The sequence below is a fragment of the Aspergillus bombycis genome (assembly GCF_001792695.1).
Source record: "Aspergillus bombycis strain NRRL26010 chromosome Unknown contig00067, whole genome shotgun sequence".
NCBI lineage: Eukaryota > Fungi > Ascomycota > Eurotiomycetes > Eurotiales > Aspergillaceae > Aspergillus > Aspergillus bombycis.
In genome coordinates this window covers 121,076-138,412 of record NW_019170069.1, presented here as the reverse complement: position 1 = coordinate 138,412, position 17,337 = coordinate 121,076, and the positions used below count along the sequence as shown (strand labels likewise).

At 48.7% G+C, this 17,337-nt stretch overlaps 4 protein-coding genes across 4 annotated transcripts; 3 read left to right on the top strand and 1 right to left on the bottom strand.

Annotated features, from left to right (window-relative positions):
• Positions 1 to 1,475: 1,475 nt before the first annotated feature.
• On the top strand, positions 1,476 to 3,916 carry agd3 (putative extracellular serine-rich protein; the record flags this gene model as incomplete). Its single annotated transcript, XM_022535681.1, has 2 exons — positions 1,476 to 3,584; positions 3,650 to 3,916. 2 exons carry the CDS (start codon positions 1,476 to 1,478, stop codon positions 3,914 to 3,916), a joined length of 2,376 nt encoding a protein of 791 aa, XP_022387363.1.
• A 3,624-nt stretch (positions 3,917 to 7,540) lies between these two features.
• ABOM_008551 (endo alpha-1,4 polygalactosaminidase) lies at positions 7,541 to 8,506 on the top strand (the record flags this gene model as incomplete). Its single annotated transcript, XM_022535680.1, has 1 exon — positions 7,541 to 8,506. One exon carries the CDS (start codon positions 7,541 to 7,543, stop codon positions 8,504 to 8,506), a length of 966 nt encoding a protein of 321 aa, XP_022387362.1.
• Positions 8,507 to 13,113: 4,607 nt separating this feature from the next.
• On the bottom strand, positions 13,114 to 14,570 carry ABOM_008550 (spherulation-specific family 4 protein; the record flags this gene model as incomplete). Its single annotated transcript, XM_022535679.1, has 3 exons — positions 13,114 to 13,440; positions 13,774 to 14,131; positions 14,350 to 14,570. 3 exons carry the CDS (start codon positions 14,568 to 14,570, stop codon positions 13,114 to 13,116), a joined length of 906 nt encoding a protein of 301 aa, XP_022387372.1.
• Positions 14,571 to 15,626: 1,056 nt separating this feature from the next.
• ABOM_008549 (NAD-dependent epimerase/dehydratase family protein) lies at positions 15,627 to 16,913 on the top strand (the record flags this gene model as incomplete). Its single annotated transcript, XM_022535678.1, has 1 exon — positions 15,627 to 16,913. The coding sequence occupies one exon, from the start codon at positions 15,627 to 15,629 to the stop codon at positions 16,911 to 16,913; it is 1,287 nt and encodes a 428-aa protein (XP_022387330.1).
• Positions 16,914 to 17,337: the final 424 nt, after the last annotated feature.

Below are 17,337 nucleotides of genomic sequence, written 5' to 3'. Positions count from 1 at the left end.
GTGGCATAGTGGATGCTTGAAAGTGTTGTCTGGATCAAGGCGGAGTGTCTGGAAAAAGTTAGTATGCATGGAAGAAAAAAGTAAAAAAGGATAAAATTAAAAATAAAAATAAAAATAAAAGTATTGAATAAATTAATAACCTACGTACGAGGATCCTAAAAAGAAAAGGAAAAAAAAAGTTGGATAGCGGGGTGGAGATGGCTATAAACCAAACAGGGTTAAGTGTGGTCGTGGAGTCAATGGGTACTGTACGGTATGGATGAAGTTTGCAAATTTGCGATCCTGCATGACCGTATTTCGGATTGAACCGTATTACCCTAGTTTATCATGAGGATCGGTATTGTATGTACCGCACTAGCCACACTCGGCACGTACTACAGTTATTCAAATTCAATTCCTCCTCGTACCTGACCCGACTTTTTGAGGTTAGTTGAACCACCCGCTGGACACGCTAGACAATTTACACAAGTCCAAAATCACTGAGAAATCCTCTTAACACTAATATTGTGTCGACTAACTACTAGTAGTACATAATGATTATGAATCAAATTCAATCAATACGAGTCAGCCTGCATGGAGCCGACAAGGTTTCTCCGATTGTTTGATCCATGAAATCCGTTCTCAATGTCCTCTTTCCCTTTTCTCGTTTTGCACCCCACAATTGGCCCCCCCTTTCAACCATCTTATCGCCTCTTGAGACGCTGAGGCTCCAATTCAGGACATGGAGACCCTTTACTAATTGAAATCCGATCCTCGCCTAGAATGGCGACTTTCCGCGGCGACTCAGCCACTGCTTCCGGGTCATGGCCGAGCATTTACGAGCTACTCCGTATCGCTTCTCTCCTTCCCTGGTTGCCCATTGCCTAGTGCAGGGAATATCCACGATGTTGACTGAGGCGCGATGGGGTTTTTCTGACGACTCAACCTGTTCGGTGTTAATGCAATTTCCACCTATGCAAGCCATCGGCTTTTGTTCGATCGCCTCCGTTGGACTGAATCGATTCCACCGGTTGATTCTTGGCCGATATTGCCCTATTTTTCTTTTTTAAAACCCCCCCCCCCCCTTCTATTTTTTCGGCAAACTTAGCCTCTTGGGGTTTTGCAGAAATCTGAGTCCAATTAAAATAAGTCAAAGTAGAAAAACAAAAATTACTCCGTAGCCGACAGAAGTCCGTGAATACACCAAAGAGTCCTATAGTGGAGCTTCGTTCAGGGTGGACACAGACAAAGGTATGAACGCATCGGTCTTGAGCGATAGGCTCTGAAGCTCCCGGTTTCCGCTATAAAATTGATGTATATAATGTGATTGTGCCCGCATCGACCGACAGGAATTGTCGATCAGCAGGCATTTTCGTGGATTGGACCCCAACAGGTCCACACTGTCATTCGTTATCATTCGCCCTCGATCTCTGCATCTTTCTTTGTGTGTTTCCACATCCCCCTAGGGTCCATTCAGGAACCTGGATCAGCTTCCAATGGTTCTGCCGTGGCTGCTGAGAACTGGCTGTTACTTCGGGCTTATAACTTGCGACACTCCCCCGGGTGTCTGGCCTGAAGGTATCCCAAGTGTGATCGCTCCTGTGCCTCCCTCACGCACCTCTGGAGTCACGACCAGCTCTCCCGGCATTACTTCGTCGGTCCTGTCGTTCACTTCTTCCCCTCCTGTCACGGGGCCATCGTCTTTCGTTACTACTACTTTCGCTTCCTCCGCTTCCTCTTCTACTTCAACCTCTCTACCTTCGTTTACTAGCACACTCGTTTCTGTCAGCACTCCCGTGAGTGCCTCTAGCACAATGTCTCTAATTCCTACTCCTTCGTCGAGTATCATTCCTTCCGCAACACCGTCCGCGTCGGTCATTACCAATGGTAACGTCGCCGGTGACATTTTGGTGATTGCGAAGGACACCGCTGCTGCTAATGTGGCCACCTCGGGCCTCAATGGCTATGGTATCCCTTTTACCACGTTGCTCGTTCCCCAGTCTGGTGTTGCCCTGCCCGAGCTGAACGGCACCGCCGGAGGAAACTTTGGCGGTATCGTAGTTGCGAGCGAGGTCAGTTACGACTATGGTGCCCAAGGCTTCCAGAGCGCTCTGACTACCGACCAATGGAATCAGCTCTACGCTTATCAGCTCGAGTACAGTGTACGCATGGTGCAGTATGATGTGTATCCGGGACCCAACTACGGTGCCTCTGCCGTGGGTGGAGGATGCTGCGACTCCGGTGTGGAGCAGCTTGTTTCTTTCTCGGACGTCAGTGACTTTAAGGAAGCTGGCCTGAAGACTGGTGCTGGCGTCAGTACGACAGGCCTCTGGCACTACCCGGCCACGGTCAATGACACTGCTACCACCAAGGAAATTGCTCGTTTTGCCGCCAACGGTAACTACGGTAGCGAGACCACTGCTGCAGTTATCAACAACTTCAATGGCAGACAGCAAATGGCTTTCTTCCTGTCTTTTGACACCACCTGGAGTGCAACTTCCAACTACCTGCAGCACGCATGGATCAACTGGCTCACTCGGGGTCTCTACGCTGGCCACCGCCGCGTCAACCTGAACACCCAGATTGATGACATGTTCCTCGAAACCGATATCTACCACCCCAATGATACGACCTTCCGTATCACCCCCAGAGACATGAAGGGTATCTCTGATTGGCTTCCGGAGATCAACGGCAAGATGAACCCTGGTAGCTCCTACTTTGTTGAGGTCGGACACAACGGTAACGGTGTTATCGAAGCCGCTACCGGTGTGAATGCCGATGCCTGCAACGGAGGTGGTATTGAATACGACTCGCCTGCTGATACTCCTCTGGAGTTCAAGAAGCCCCTGGGCACCGGCACTGATCTTTGGCCCAAGGACCAGATTGAGTACAACTGGACTACTGAGTGCACTCAGTTGGACGATCTTTTCATCTGGTGGACCACCCCAGCTAACCGCGACCAGTATGGCCACATCTCTCACACTTTTACTCATGAGGAGCAGAACAATGCCACCTACAACGACGTTAAGAGGGAGATCTCTTTCAACCAGGCTTGGTTGAGACAGAGTGGTTTCTATGATGCCAAGTATTTCACATCCAACGGTATCATCCCTCCCGCCATCACTGGGTTGCACAACGGCGATGCCTTGCGGGCCTGGTACGAGAACGGCATCACCAACTGTGTTGGTGATAACACTCGCGCGCCGCTCCTCAACCAGCAGAACGGCATGTGGCCTTACTTCACTACATCCGCATCGGATGGATTCGACGGTATGCAGGTGAACCCCCGTTGGGCCACTCGCATCTACTACAACTGCGATACCCCTGCCTGTACCGTTCAGGAATGGATTGACACTTCCGCCGGCAGCGGTGACTTCAGCGACCTGCTCGCGACCGAGAAGGCCGACACCATGCGCCATCTCTTCGGCCTTCATCGCGACCCTTACATGTTCCATCAGGCCAATCTTCGCAATGCCGACGTTGCCCAGGTTGAGATCAACGGCGTGAAGGGCCAATGGTCCATCATGCAAGCGTGGGTTGAAACTATGGTGCAGGAACTCGTGCGTCTGGTAGACTGGCCCATCGTCACCATCACGCACCAGGAGGTAAGTCATGGAGATCGTGGAATCCCTTCTCAAAACCCCCGCAATTGCTAACTAATCGCCCCCAGATGTCTGCCAACTTCCTCGACCGCTACAACCGTGATCAGTGCAACTACTCCCTGCAGTACACCATCGCCAACAAGCAGATTACTGGTGTGACTTTGTCCGCCAAGGACAACACCTGCAGTGCCCCCATCCCCGTCAGCTTCCCTGTCGCCCCCACCGACACCAAGGGCTTCACCACCGAACAGTACGGCAGTGACCCACTCACCGTCTGGGTGCAGCTGTCGGGATCCCCCGTCACCTTCTCCCTCTCGACTCCTATTCCCTTGTAAATGGATTGAGCGATGTTGAATTCTGGAAAGGCTTTGAGAAGGATTCCTGGACGATAATATGTAATGTTATTAATGGGTTTCGTGTAGCGAGTTCAAATAGGGGGAAGAGATGAATGAATATTTGGTACATACATACATACATACATAACTACATGCATGGATGCATACAGACTACGTTGTACCTACACAATCCCGAAAAGAAGGCAGCGTCGCAATGAAAATCCCGTAGATCCTCCCGCCCGCAAAAAGCAAATACGACGCGCACCAAACAGCCCAACAGCAACAACCCAACCGGGGAATTTTACTCCAACCAGGCACCGTCTTACAAAGTGGACTGCTCCGGATAATCCAACAGCAATCATTATGTCTTGTACAGAAATGCCCCTGACTCAGTATCGCCCAACATCCCACCCTCCCCAAATCCGAAGATACACCGACAACAAGGAAAAAGCACCCCTACCTTTCCACAGAGCGTCTCAATCCGCCACATCCATTGAATGACCGGCCTAGAACACCACCGTGACCATTTCCTCCCAATGATTGCTTCTCCCCTCACCTCATCCGTCGAGAGCGGGATGTTCAACGGGAGTGAGACATGGCGGACTTGGCAGCCTCCGTGATTTGATATTCGCGACCAAGGATTTCCCTGTTTTGATCCTTGTCCTCATTAGGGTTTTTAGCGACCTCTAAAATTAGTCTCGTACGTAGTCGCCCCCAAACACAGTCGGGGGGTGGGAATAGTACTATACTTCGGTTAGTACTCTCCGTATCCAATTTATATTAATTAGATTAGCTGTCAAACACGATTTATAAGCATTGATTGGCCGCATTAGTTCCCTCCGCGGATGGTCTGACACCTGACTGGTATCAAAACTGGTTTAACTTGGGCTTGGTCGGGTACTTGCCAACTCCACAACCAACTAGTATTCAAACCTAACCTAATCCGCCCTCTGAAGGAACACAAGGACCAACAATTCATCATTATTGGGTGAGACTTTATCGGGGTTTAACTTTAGGAATGTCATAAGATTGATCTCATCAGTTTTTGAGTCTGTTGAGTCTTGATATCTGTACATTGTACGGTGCGAGAGAAAATATATATATATATATAAATAAAAATAAAAAGAAAGGAAGAAAGGCAAACCAATTCCGATCCCCCCTGTCACGTACATGACACAGCATACACATCCAGACACACAGACACGTATGTACGACGAACTCTATATCTGTGCGTCCTTGACCACTAGACTGGGGACGACTGGGGACTCTATAGCGCCAAGTGTGTCAGTCTTGCATCAAACATGACTCGGAGAATTAATCTCGATCGTATACTTTCAATTCTCGTATTCGAGCCGAGAAGAGGGGGGGGGGGGGGGGCAGGGTCGAGACTGAATCTACTAGAAACCAACACTATAAGCGATAATATGACCTGATCATGTATGGTGAGAGAGAGAAAAGTCGAGTCGAGTCGGGTCATACAGAGGCGAGAGCGGTCTAGGTGTTGGACGTCGGAAGATGCCGTCGCAGCCGGCCATCTTGGCTGTTTCCTTATTTGTTTGAATTATTGGGTCTACAATTCCTTCGAATCGATGTATATCCGACATATGTATGTGCAGCCACGGCGGTATCCTTCCCCCACGCCCACTGCTCCAATAACGGCAATAACTGTGCTGCAGGACAAGCTTTAGCCAACTGCCAGGGTCCAAGGGCTCTGCGCTGGCGGAATATGACTGGTCCAAGGGCGCTGGATTCTTGCAATTCGACCGGCCGACTGCGGAGGGAAACCGGAAGCCTCTCCTCCTAGTCCTCAGATGACAGCTGGATCACGGAATCAAACTCCTCTTGGCACTGTACGGACCACCTGTAAACAGTCTCGGGTAAAAGCGTGCGGTGTCCCCAGAGTCCTCCTAGTCCTAAGACCTAGTAGAAGAGAGGCAACTCCAGTCGATTGGTCGAGAAGAACGCATCGGCCAACACCGTGTTGGGAAAGAAGAAAACAGTCGATGGCCGCGCCACTGAAACGTGGGAGTGGAGAAACAAAGAATAGATTCTCCTTCATTTCGGTAGGTGGAGAACCTTGTCCAGAAATCCCATGGCGAAAACCCGGAGGTCCATCCCATCTTTAGTTTAGTTTAGTACTTCGGGGCCATGTTTGATCTCGTCCGGAACCTTAAAGCCGTCAACTGGATGCTGTGCATTTGTTGCGGCTCGGTTCACTAGTCTCAGGCTAGATTCTATACGAGACGCAAACCATTTCGTATAGATTCGGGGAACCTGAGTCAGGGCGTTGAGGCTTGAAGTGGCTTCAATTCTTGACTATTCATGCATGAAGAAGAGACCTGGTACCCTCCCTGGTATTGAAATTTTGCAAATAAAAGTTACGGGCGGTAGGTACCAGACCGTGTATGCAAAAACCGAAGGGGTAACAAATACCATGCGGCCCACATTAATCGGGACTTAAGGGTTAGTGTCCGTGGATTGACAGTGGATTGATCAGATTCGACTCGGATCCTCACGAGCGCGCTAAAGACTGATTGGCAGAGTTCTAGGCCGGCGGAAAATCGGGAAGAAAAGGAGCCAAAAATCAGTCACACAAAGAAAAAGAAATCTACTGTTTTGGGGGTAATAATGACCATTTGTCCCCTGGTTAGTTAAGCAATTTTTTAGTCAGCGATCCCTATCAATGTTCTTTTTCTGGTCCCTTCTTTTGTGCTAAGGTTTTTTTCTTCTCTGTTGCTGAGGGATGATGGTCATAGCTAATTTCATGCCAAAGTATGGAGACTCAGTGTTGGATTCCATGGCTATGACGGCGGGTAGCTTTTTCTAGACCCAAGTAACAAATTGTTAACAGAACTTAGTCCCCATTAAAAAAAAAAAAAAAGAAAACATTTTCAGGCTGGTGATGTGATTCGAACCTGGACCCCAAACATAATCATGGTTCTCCAGCCCTCCCGCTGACGGCCCTTAGACCCTGAGTCCAGAACCCTTATTGGCGCCTGAGGGTTCAAAGGGAAAAAAGAGGAAGATCACGGAGGCGAAACTGCAATAGTCAGAACGCTAGGCTCCCGGGTTTTCTCATCCTCTCCCTCATTTGCTTGCTCTTCTTTTTTTTAAAGCCATCACTTGTTAGTAAGGTTGCACCGCAGGTGACCTCGAAACAACAGCCACTGTGGCAGAGTCCATTGTTTGGACAGCGACTGCCGCAGTCTGTAAGGCATTCACTTGCCTTTAATTCCAACCCAGGGCAGGCGCTTCTGCATCCGATTCCCCGGATCACCTCAACGCAATCTCTGAACAAGCCACTGGATAGCTTCAGTGTAACCGCCAAAGAGGGATTTCTTTGTTCTCTTCGGGCCTGTCCATTTAATGGTTGCCTGGAACACCTTGATATCTCTACTTTAGAATACGCCACTTCATTTGCTTTATTATCTTATCGTTTGATCTTCATCTCAGGTCCTCTTTATATTTTCCCTGCCGTACCCCCCCCCCCACCTTACGGCTGTGGTTTGTGAAAATCAAACCGCAGGTCGTAACTTTCTTTCTCAGAGTTCCCTTCTTTGAACATTGATTTCTTTAATCGCTCGTTTTATTGAATTTTTTTTTCTTTGTGAAATTGATTACATCATGGCGGGTATTGATGAAGCGCTGCCCTTGAAGGGCAAGGGACAAGCCGCGTCCGGCTGGAAGACTTGGTCCGTCAAGAAGCGCATGCTGATTATCGGCTCTGTCATTCTCGTGATCGCCCTCGCTATTGGTCTAGGAGTTGGTTTGGGAGTTGGTCTGAATAAGGGCGGAGGGGACGACGACGAAGGCGAGGTTCCGCCCACTACCGGAGGAGGCGTGACCACAGCCAAGTGGCAGCCGGCCGTAGGAACGAAATGGCAGATTGAGCTTCTGTACGCGCTCAACGACACTTCCGTAGACGCGGATATCTACGACATTGATCTCTTCAACAATGACAAGTCGACCATCAACGAACTGCAACAGCAAGGCCGCAAAGTGATCTGCTACTTCTCCGCGGGGAGCTACGAGAACTGGAGGCCCGACAAGGACAAGTTCAAGGACTCCGACATGGGCAAGACGCTGGATGGATGGCCAGATGAGAAATGGCTTGACCTCAATTCCAAGAACGTGCGGAGCATCATGACGTCGCGTCTAGATATGGCAGTCGAGAAGGGTTGCGATGGAGTTGACCCGGATAACGTCGACGGCTACGACAATGACAACGGTCTCGATCAGAAGAAGGAGGATTCGGCGAACTTCATGATGTGGCTCGCCAACGAAACGCATGCACGTAATATGTCCATTGGCCTGAAGAATGCCGGGGCGATCATCCCCGCAGTGATCGACAACATGCAGTGGAGTGTGAACGAGCAATGCGCGCAATATGAGGAGTGCGACACCTATGCCGCATTCATCAATAAGAACAAGCCCGTCTTCCACATCGAGTACCCCAAGGGCGACGACACCAACAACAATGACGTGGTCACCACGAGCCAGAAGAACAGTGCTTGCGACTTCGAGGGATCCTCCAACTTTTCGACGGTCATCAAGAACATGAATCTGGACAACTGGATCCAGACCTGCTAGTCGCACAATTGATCAGCATCTAGATACTCTGTTCGATCAGCACAGGCGCCGGGAGTTTGAGATTGGGATTCCACCATCCATCTATATAGTCTGACTACGATGTAACCTGCCTCATCTAATTAACTTTTGACATTCATTTAATTCAAACGTCAATGCTTGACGCTACCGATCTAAACATTCCACGTGATATATATAACCTATCCGACGTACTTCGCGACCGTAGTTTAAGCACCATCACAGCCAATAAGTCTCCCTCATATATATTAGCTCGTGTGAGACCTGCCGTGACTCTCAACCCACTCCCACCAGCCGACTTTATAAAAATAACTCCCCACGGTTACAAAGCAAATGAGATCATCCTCTACCCAAAACACCAAGGAAACCAAAGTATGACAAAAATAAACACACCCAACTCCCGACCCCCATACTGAATCACTCCGTACTACTTACTACTCTACTACGACTCAACCACCTTCTTACCGTGCCGCTCCAACCGGTCATACTAAACCAGCTTGGAACACCGAACAAAAAAAGAGAGACTTTGTGAAAAGACGGTCAACAGGATCCGAGGTCTTCCGCCCCCCCCCCCGTCCCTCCCCCCCAATCCACCTCGAACCAGGACCCAGTTGAACCTACTATGGAGATCGTCGGACACTCCCCAAATAGGCGATCCAAAGTCTACGTACCTGGAAACAAAGGTCCTCCCAGAGCAGCCCGATCATCTCGGCTATCAGATCAGGTCCATCTTCCGTCGGGACAGCCCGATTTAACTTGGAAAGATCAACATCCGACCGAAAGCCGAACAGCACGTAGTGGTAAAAAGCAGGGACCAAGGGACCCAGGTGGAGAGCGAGGCGGAGGGGGGCCGTCTCTCCGAACTAGTAGAGACAATGAGACCAGAAGAATGGGTAGGTACTCCGTAGAAGGGGGAAGGAAAAACAAAAAACCAAGAAGAACCCAAGATACGACATCGATGTGACCCAAGATCTTGCCAGATCAGAAGAGTGGGTCCACACTACCTTGCTCCTCTTTTTTGGGTTTTGTTTGTGTTGAGTTGTGTGATTTTTTTTTGCCACGAAAAAAAGCGGAACCGGACCAGACTTTCTGAAACGAAGACAGAGAGCGAAGTCCCAAGGGAATGGGTGGGCATGGAAAGGGGAGTGATAGGCTTCCATGGCTCTTCCATGGATTCTGTGAAGCTGCAACATCCGGGAAACTCAGACGTTCGACCAGAGAGCCACATGGCCGGTGTACCGGGCCGGCCTGAATTAGACCAGGCAGCGCAAGGATCATAATACCACCTACTATTTGACCAAAAGGGCTTGTTCATTATTGTTACATACATATTGCAGGGGTTGTCGGCGGAAGGGTGTTTGTTGTGGTATTGGACCTGGAGACGGCCACACGAACCCCGACTAGACTCAACTACTACTACTACTTCCCCGTACACTGGAAGCGAATCGCCAGGACCAAGATTTGGAGCCTTTTTTTTTTGCCTGCTCCCGTGCCTATTCTTAGGTGATTCGCGCGGACTGGCCTGGTTTCATGTGATTTTAGCTTCGTTTGGGGCAGGATTGGTGTGTTTGATCGCGAGTGGGTGGGTTCGTTCGGTACTGGAGGTCTTTGGGGTTCCCTCCGTAGGTCAACTTCTGGTTCAACTTAGTCGGTTTAGACTATTTTTGCCTAGTGGCTTAGTGTGGTTGAGCCAGGCACTAGCCACTCCCACTCTACAGATTAGGTGCCGTGGGATGTTACCCGACCAATCAGGCAGGTATTGGTATGTATGGTATTGTATTAATGTGATTGAAAATGACCACCGGTACTGTCGGTATTGCCGCCGTGTAATTTAAAATGGTGTCATTGATACCGACAATACGCAGGAGTACTTTTGAAGGGAGTGGGGGGTATATTTGAATCAGCGCTTAGATCCCGCCGATTAAATGTAAAATACGACACTCCCCCCAACTTCTGCAGTACCTCTTCAGATATAGTGGTCTGGCAGCGACAGGAAGTGCCAGAGAAGTCTTCCAAAATTAGAAAACGACACGGCAGTGAAACATACAGTTTAGTTCGGTCAGAAATGAAGCAGTGTCACCATCCTTGGTCCGGTGAGCCACTTCTAGTATGTACCATCGGATGCGACTAGACGATGTCCTCAGCACTATTCGATATGCATAATGCATAGACTAAGAACTAGGGTGCTAGTGAGTGAGTTAGTCCCAACCAAAGAACTACAGAAGTCCACTCGATGGAGCACAATCGATAGACCTCGGAGCTAGGTACTAAGCGGCGCGTGTCGAGAAAATCACCCATCACTGGCACATCCACGACTAAAAGTGATCTGATCGGACGAAGATAAAGTTTCGGCGGACCGAAGCCAAAGAATGTACTCAAGTGGTTCCCAGCGGAAGTTCCTGGATGCTGTCTTGCTGAGAACCATGGATGTGCGGTGGGTGGGTCAGGCACGGCTCCATCACCAGCGCTAGAGGGAAGAAAAGGCTCCAGTTGCTGAAAAGTTAGAACAGCCGCAAGCGACCAGAAGGGGAAATCGAAAAAGGAGTTCATTTTTCTTCAGCGTGCTTGGAAGCGAGGGCTGTGATTTCAAATTCCCATTTTGGCTGGCGTCTTGGCGATCACTTGCTCGTTGGTCCGGAATGGTCGGCAGAGCGCGGGTGGGTAAGAGTTTGACCGCTCTCTGCCTCTCATCAATGGTTCGGTTAACTGGTTCTGCAGCCGTCCAGTTCGTGTTGTGTTGCTAGGGGATTTTGGTTCTCGGCAGATCAGGTACACTACCAAGGACCAAGGTACCTTTTTTTTTTTTTTTTTTGTGATCTTTGGTTGGATTACCAAGAAGACCGAGGCTTTTTTTTTTTTTTTTTTTTTGTTTTTTTTGTTGTCATCTTTCCCAACGGGGAAGTGAGTGAGGCTGGTGTCCCCGGAGGCTTGAACCACTGGCGTCATCCACCACCATGATGTCGCTCGGTGGTACGAACGAGAAAGAACATGTTCGAAGCTTGGTTACATCTCGTCAGGAGCTCAGCCCCTCATGATATCATTATTACTCCGGATCCCAATACCTGAGCGTCAAATAGTCCCTGACTTTTATACTCAGTATGACATAACTCAATTCCACCGGACAAAAGTTATCAGTCGTGGTCTTTATTACTCCGGAATGCAACATTAAATCTACGATCGGGTTATAATCTGACAGGTTATGTACATACATCCAGTAATCCCGCTGACGATGGGGGCGTGCTCGTGAGATGGCGTCGAATCTCAATGAACCTGATGTGTTGTCATCGGATCCAGTCTATAGATCACTAGGCAGCACATGGCGTCAAAAAAAAAAATAAAAAAAAGGAAAAAAAAAAAGGAAATAAAATAAAATAATAAAGAATAATACAAGAAAAGAATCAGTGACCTAATCCTTCCTTACCGCAGAACAAAAAGCACACCCAACCAGACTAAGATGCATGTCTTACTAAACAGCAGACCCGGCCATGCATGATTAGACAGGTTCCTAAATCGACGTAGCGACACGGAATAGCATGACCGAGGGAACAGCCCATCCGTCCAATACCGATTGTATATGTTTTAGGCGCAACCCGTGGGACAAATGCACCGGACAGGCTAAGTGCAGCTCCCAAGACGGACTACTACATTCGGGTGTCCGAACTGCATCCTATCTTGGGTCATATCGCATAGTTTGATGTGATAACTTGTCTCCATAGATGAGATGGCCGTGCACATCGCCTCTCCAGTAGCTTCAACTTGGTCGACGAAACTGGAAAGCCGGTGGACTTCCTCGACCCCTCCACCCGACTAGGAGGCAGATCCTCTCGCTCATAGGGTATTTGCGGCCTCTCCATAGATGGTTCACTGGCCCAAATTCACTCGCCCGCTCATGAAACCGACTGTGTCACACTTGTTGCAGCCGGCCACATCAAGCACGGGGCTGCCCTTACTGTACTGCTTCTATTTCTAGTTCCCTGGGGTTTCACAGCCCGACCTCATGATGCACACACTAAGGGGTGGTGTTCATAAGAGAGCGAACGACATAGGTAATGATAATGTAATGTATACTTAGCTGCATTGACTAGAATGCAGGTGCAGTGAGGTGAACCTGGCTCGAATTATGACCAACATGAACTGACGGGGACTCCGCTGTTTCTCGGAAGCGGACCTTGACCGAGTCTCTTGGCCTTAGGGCTCAGGATACGTATCAACTGTGGCTGACGAAAATTACCTCGTCCGCGGTACAAAGTACCATGACAATACGTTACCATCCGGGGGGAAGTTTCGAGCGCGGGAAACCGAGAGACAACCAACAAAAAGGGAATCTTGACGATCGTAAACTCTATCGCATTTCTAGGTATCATTTGATAGTCACAACGGCCCAAAGTCAATTAACATATTTCCAGTAGAATCATCATACAGGATATAGACGTTCATACAGTATAACTATAGACAGGTCGTAAGTTGATTAGTCAATCCTTTCCATCAGACAAAAGAGAGCGCCGGCGCATATATTATCAGTCAACACCAATCGAGCCCTGATCATAAGCAATGTTGCATCAGCTATGCTCGAAAAGCGCCGCCCGTAGGAATTATTTAGCCATCCAATCGACAAATTCGCCCCACTTGCCCCCGAAGCTGGCATAGTAATCCGTGCTCAGGTGGGTAATGAAAACCTCATCAGCGGTCTTGCGAAGCTTCTTGACTAGATCACGAAGGCTCGAACCTTCAACCCCGTCCGGAACGGAGTGGATCACAATGCAGAGCTGACCGCGATCACGATCACTCTTCGGAAGAACGTCGAACTGCTTCGTGCCATCGCGCTCGTTGAAGGTGTCATAAGCCTCTTCGAATACGACAGTCGAGTCAGCGGAAGACATGTAACGAGAGTCTGGAACTCCTCCCGGATTATGGACGATCTAGACAGTCACTATTAGCACCAAAATTGACCAAATGTACCCAATGAGATTGTCGGGGTTGTAGTTAGAAACCGTAAGAGAACCTAGCGCCATCAAAGACAGACATGGGCCATATTGACTGTCCGAGAGGCAAAAACCAAAAAAAAAAACAAAAACAAAACAAAAAGTAAAAAAAAAAAGAAAAGAAAAGAAAAGAAAAAAGAATGCAGAGAGAGTGGGGGGTGGGAATACGGGGCATGAGGTACACCAATGCTCGATGTCGAAAAAGTGATACCCATGTAAATTACCATGAATACGGGGCGGTAATAAAAATTACAGAGGGGTGACACATACATAGTTGTCTGGACCAAGACCAGAAAGGCCTTTCACGAATGAGGTGAGCCCTTGCAAATATGACAACGCATCGGCATCATACTGTTGGGGCGTTTCGTCAAAGAATATACCCCGAACCGCGAGCTTAGGGTTCGAACTGTTGGTCGGCCACTCTGCGTAGGTTTCGATGTCGCGACGCACGGCCGAGATGTTGCGTTTAGCCCAGGTTGTAGGGACATAGCCCAAGAGACGCACGTTGTCATAAGAGGCGAGCTTGGGAATCTCCCGCGTATAATTGGCATCGGGCAGGGCATCGGGCCCTGGGCCGCTGGCAGGGTTAATCACAACGGTAAAGTTGGCCTCCGGATGTGAAGAGATCCTGTGGCGCTTAGTTACTTTTCCCCAAAATTATAGCTTACCACTTGCATGCATCATGCAATTGGCTTGCTTATGGTGTATATATCTCATGGACCAGAACATCTCGGCCTTTGAGGGGGGAAGGGTAGTGGGGATGGAATTGAAGGTAAGAATTAGAAATACAAATAACTTTTTTGAAAAAGGAAAGAAAAAGAAAGGGAAAAAAAAAAAGGGACATACTCTGCTTCCAATGGATCCCAGGCGCCAGGGGCAGGGTACACGTAGAGAGGGACAAAGATGTTAGCTTTAGGGCCCATGCTGTTCTTCTTGCGTAGGGTGACCACGACTGCCGGAGGTATAACGACCGCGAGAATAGCAATAAAAACAAAGACCCCCAAAATGATTCGAGAACGTCGGCTTTGCAGACAGCGACGACCGCTCACGTGTTTGTCTGGCCCCATCGTTGCCAGGTTAGGGAGGCAATTAAATGCGAATGCCTTAGTCTGCAACGAAAGAGGGCAAGAGAGTGGATTGCTGAGTCCTGGGTGGAAATATGCTAGAACCAGGCGCCGGAGGACTAAGAAATAAGTAGTCAGCTCTCGAAACCTAGCGTTCAGCCTTTGCCTTAGTGGTGGACCTCCTGGTGAACCAGAAAAATACACGCCGGCGGGCCCAAAATAGAGCGGGGCAGGTCTCTTTTCTGACCATGCAGCAGTAGGTCTCGGATCATTCAGTGTCGATGTCGAACAATTTCTTTCTCCCTGGCTTAAAACACATCCATTAAAGTCCTAGCCGTGGTTTTTCCCAACCTTGTGGAGTGCGGCTAGAAGTTCGCAGGCCACTTCGCAGGCTACTTTCCCTTCTGCCCCATCTGAGGCGAACTTTGTTCGAAAATCACCTCTTGGATCTGGACTGCTTTTCCATGCCAAAGAGCTGACGTCCTGGGATTATTTTCTTTTTTTTTCCTCTTTTTCTTTTTCTTTTTTCTTTTTCCCCCCTTCTTTCCCTTTTTTCTTATTTTTTAAAATAATTCTTTTTTGTCCTTTCTTTTCTTTTTTCCCAAAAAAAAGGATAGACCAAAGAAATAATATTGGTATATCCACTTCTTTTTTTATTATCCATCTTGTATCCATTCGCTTGCGATGTCCTTCGTTCATTGTAAATAAAAAACCAGGATAAAAAAAAAGAAAAAAGAAAAGAAGAGAAAAGAAAAAAAAAAACCCCCCGTCACGATATCTTTTGCCTGACCTGAGCTGGAAGCGGCGGTTACATCGGCGAACCAGTGGCAGTGTCTCTTCTTCCATTCAAGGAAGTATAAGATTTGTGCTTTCCTTTCTTTCTTTGACTATTCGGTTCGGAAATCAACTCACACTCGTTGTTTCTCCTCTGAGCAACACTCAATCCTCCTCTCGTTTACTCCGATAGTTGCTTGTGTTTGCTCGAACATCGTCTGCTTGCTTCTCATCTTTCATTCACCTTTCATTGCACTTCGTCTTTTCATAAAAAATCATCCAATAATGGAGAGCCCTCGACCGTCTGACGCAAGTACTCCCTTGGAGCCTTATTCTCCAGGATGCGTTGATACACCGGCGACGCAGTCATCCGTCTTGTTCGATGGAAATCTTGAAGAGCTGCTGCGCAACTTCCCCCTGGATCAATACATTCTCGTCACCGGCGGTCTCGGTTTCATTGGAAGTCACACAACATTGGAGCTACTCAAGGCCAATTATAACGTAATAGTCATCGACAACCTTAGCAATGCTTTCCTGAACGTCTTCGATCGCATCAAAACCCTGGCTTCGAAGTACCATGAGCAACAAGGAACTAAAATGCCCGAGATGCATCTGCATGCCCATGATTACCGCGACAGCGTTGCTCTTCGCAAGCTTCTTGAGCAATATCAGATCCAGTCCAGATGGGGTACACCAAAGACCAAGATCTCCGGCGTCATCCACTTTGCTGCCCACAAGGCGGTTGAGGAGAGTATCAAGAATCCTCTGAAGTACTACGCAAACAATGTCAGCGGTCTCATCGACTTTGCCACGACGTTGGGTGAGTTTGGTATCAAGACCTTCGTCTTCTCGTCGTCCGCCACCGTATACGGAACTCTGGCAACCTCCGGCCTTCCCCTCAAGGAGGAGCTTTGTGTCCACAAGGATGAGATCTTCCAAGATCGCGACGGGTCCGAGAAACTCATGGAACCAGGGTGCACAGGCATCACAAACCCCTATGGACGCACGAAATGGATCTGTGAAGCTATCTTAGCAGACCTCGCGGCCTCCGATCCAGAGTGGACAATCGTGGCTCTACGATACTTCAACCCGGTAGGATGCGATGAATCTGGCCTTCTCGGTGAAGATCCGAAGCAAATACCTACCAACCTTCTTCCAGTTGTCGTCAAGGTCATGACTGGGCAGTACAAGGAGCTGCAGATGTTTGGAACCGACTGGGACACGGAAGATGGCACGGCTGTCCGTGACTTCATCCACGTCACGGATCTGGCTCGGGGACATATCGCAGCCCTCAGTGCTGCCAACGAAGGAAAGCTCAAGGAAAATTTCCGCACATTCAACCTCGGAACCGGCACAGGCCATTCCGTAATGGAAGTGGTAAACACTATGGAGAGCGTGTCTTCTAAGGAAATCCCAAGAAGGGCTGCTGACCGCCGCGCGGGCGATGTCGGTTCCTGTGTTGCTGTGGCCACCAGATCAGAGGAGGAGCTGCAGTGGAAGACCGAGAAGACACTGACTGATGCCTGTGCCAGTCTGTGCAATTTCCTAGCTGTCAGTGGACTGTCCTCTTAGGCCCCTGATCTCCTTTCACCTCATTAATCTTTTTCCTTTTTTTTTCTCTCTCTCTCCTTTTAATTGCTCTCTTTCTGTCATAGGGTGGCGCTTAGCGGTGTACTTTTCGTCTTCCTTCTTGTTTTCCCCCTTTCCCATCCCTTGATAATGCCTCTTTCTTTTCATATTGAAAACATGCCGGCAACGTTGGTTCTTCTCTTTTTTTTTTCGCATGATAGAAGGGAACTTCTTTATAAGGCATTCACAATGCAGCCTGTATCTAATATCGGTGTAGGATAAGTTTATTCTCTGACTTCATGTTGCAAAGATTTTGAAGACTGATATCAGGAACAGCGAACACCTGTCTCTTTTATAATAGTTAATTCTCAATCACAAAAATCTTGCCATGTTTCCCAATTGCCTGATTCCGGAGCGGTAGCTCTAA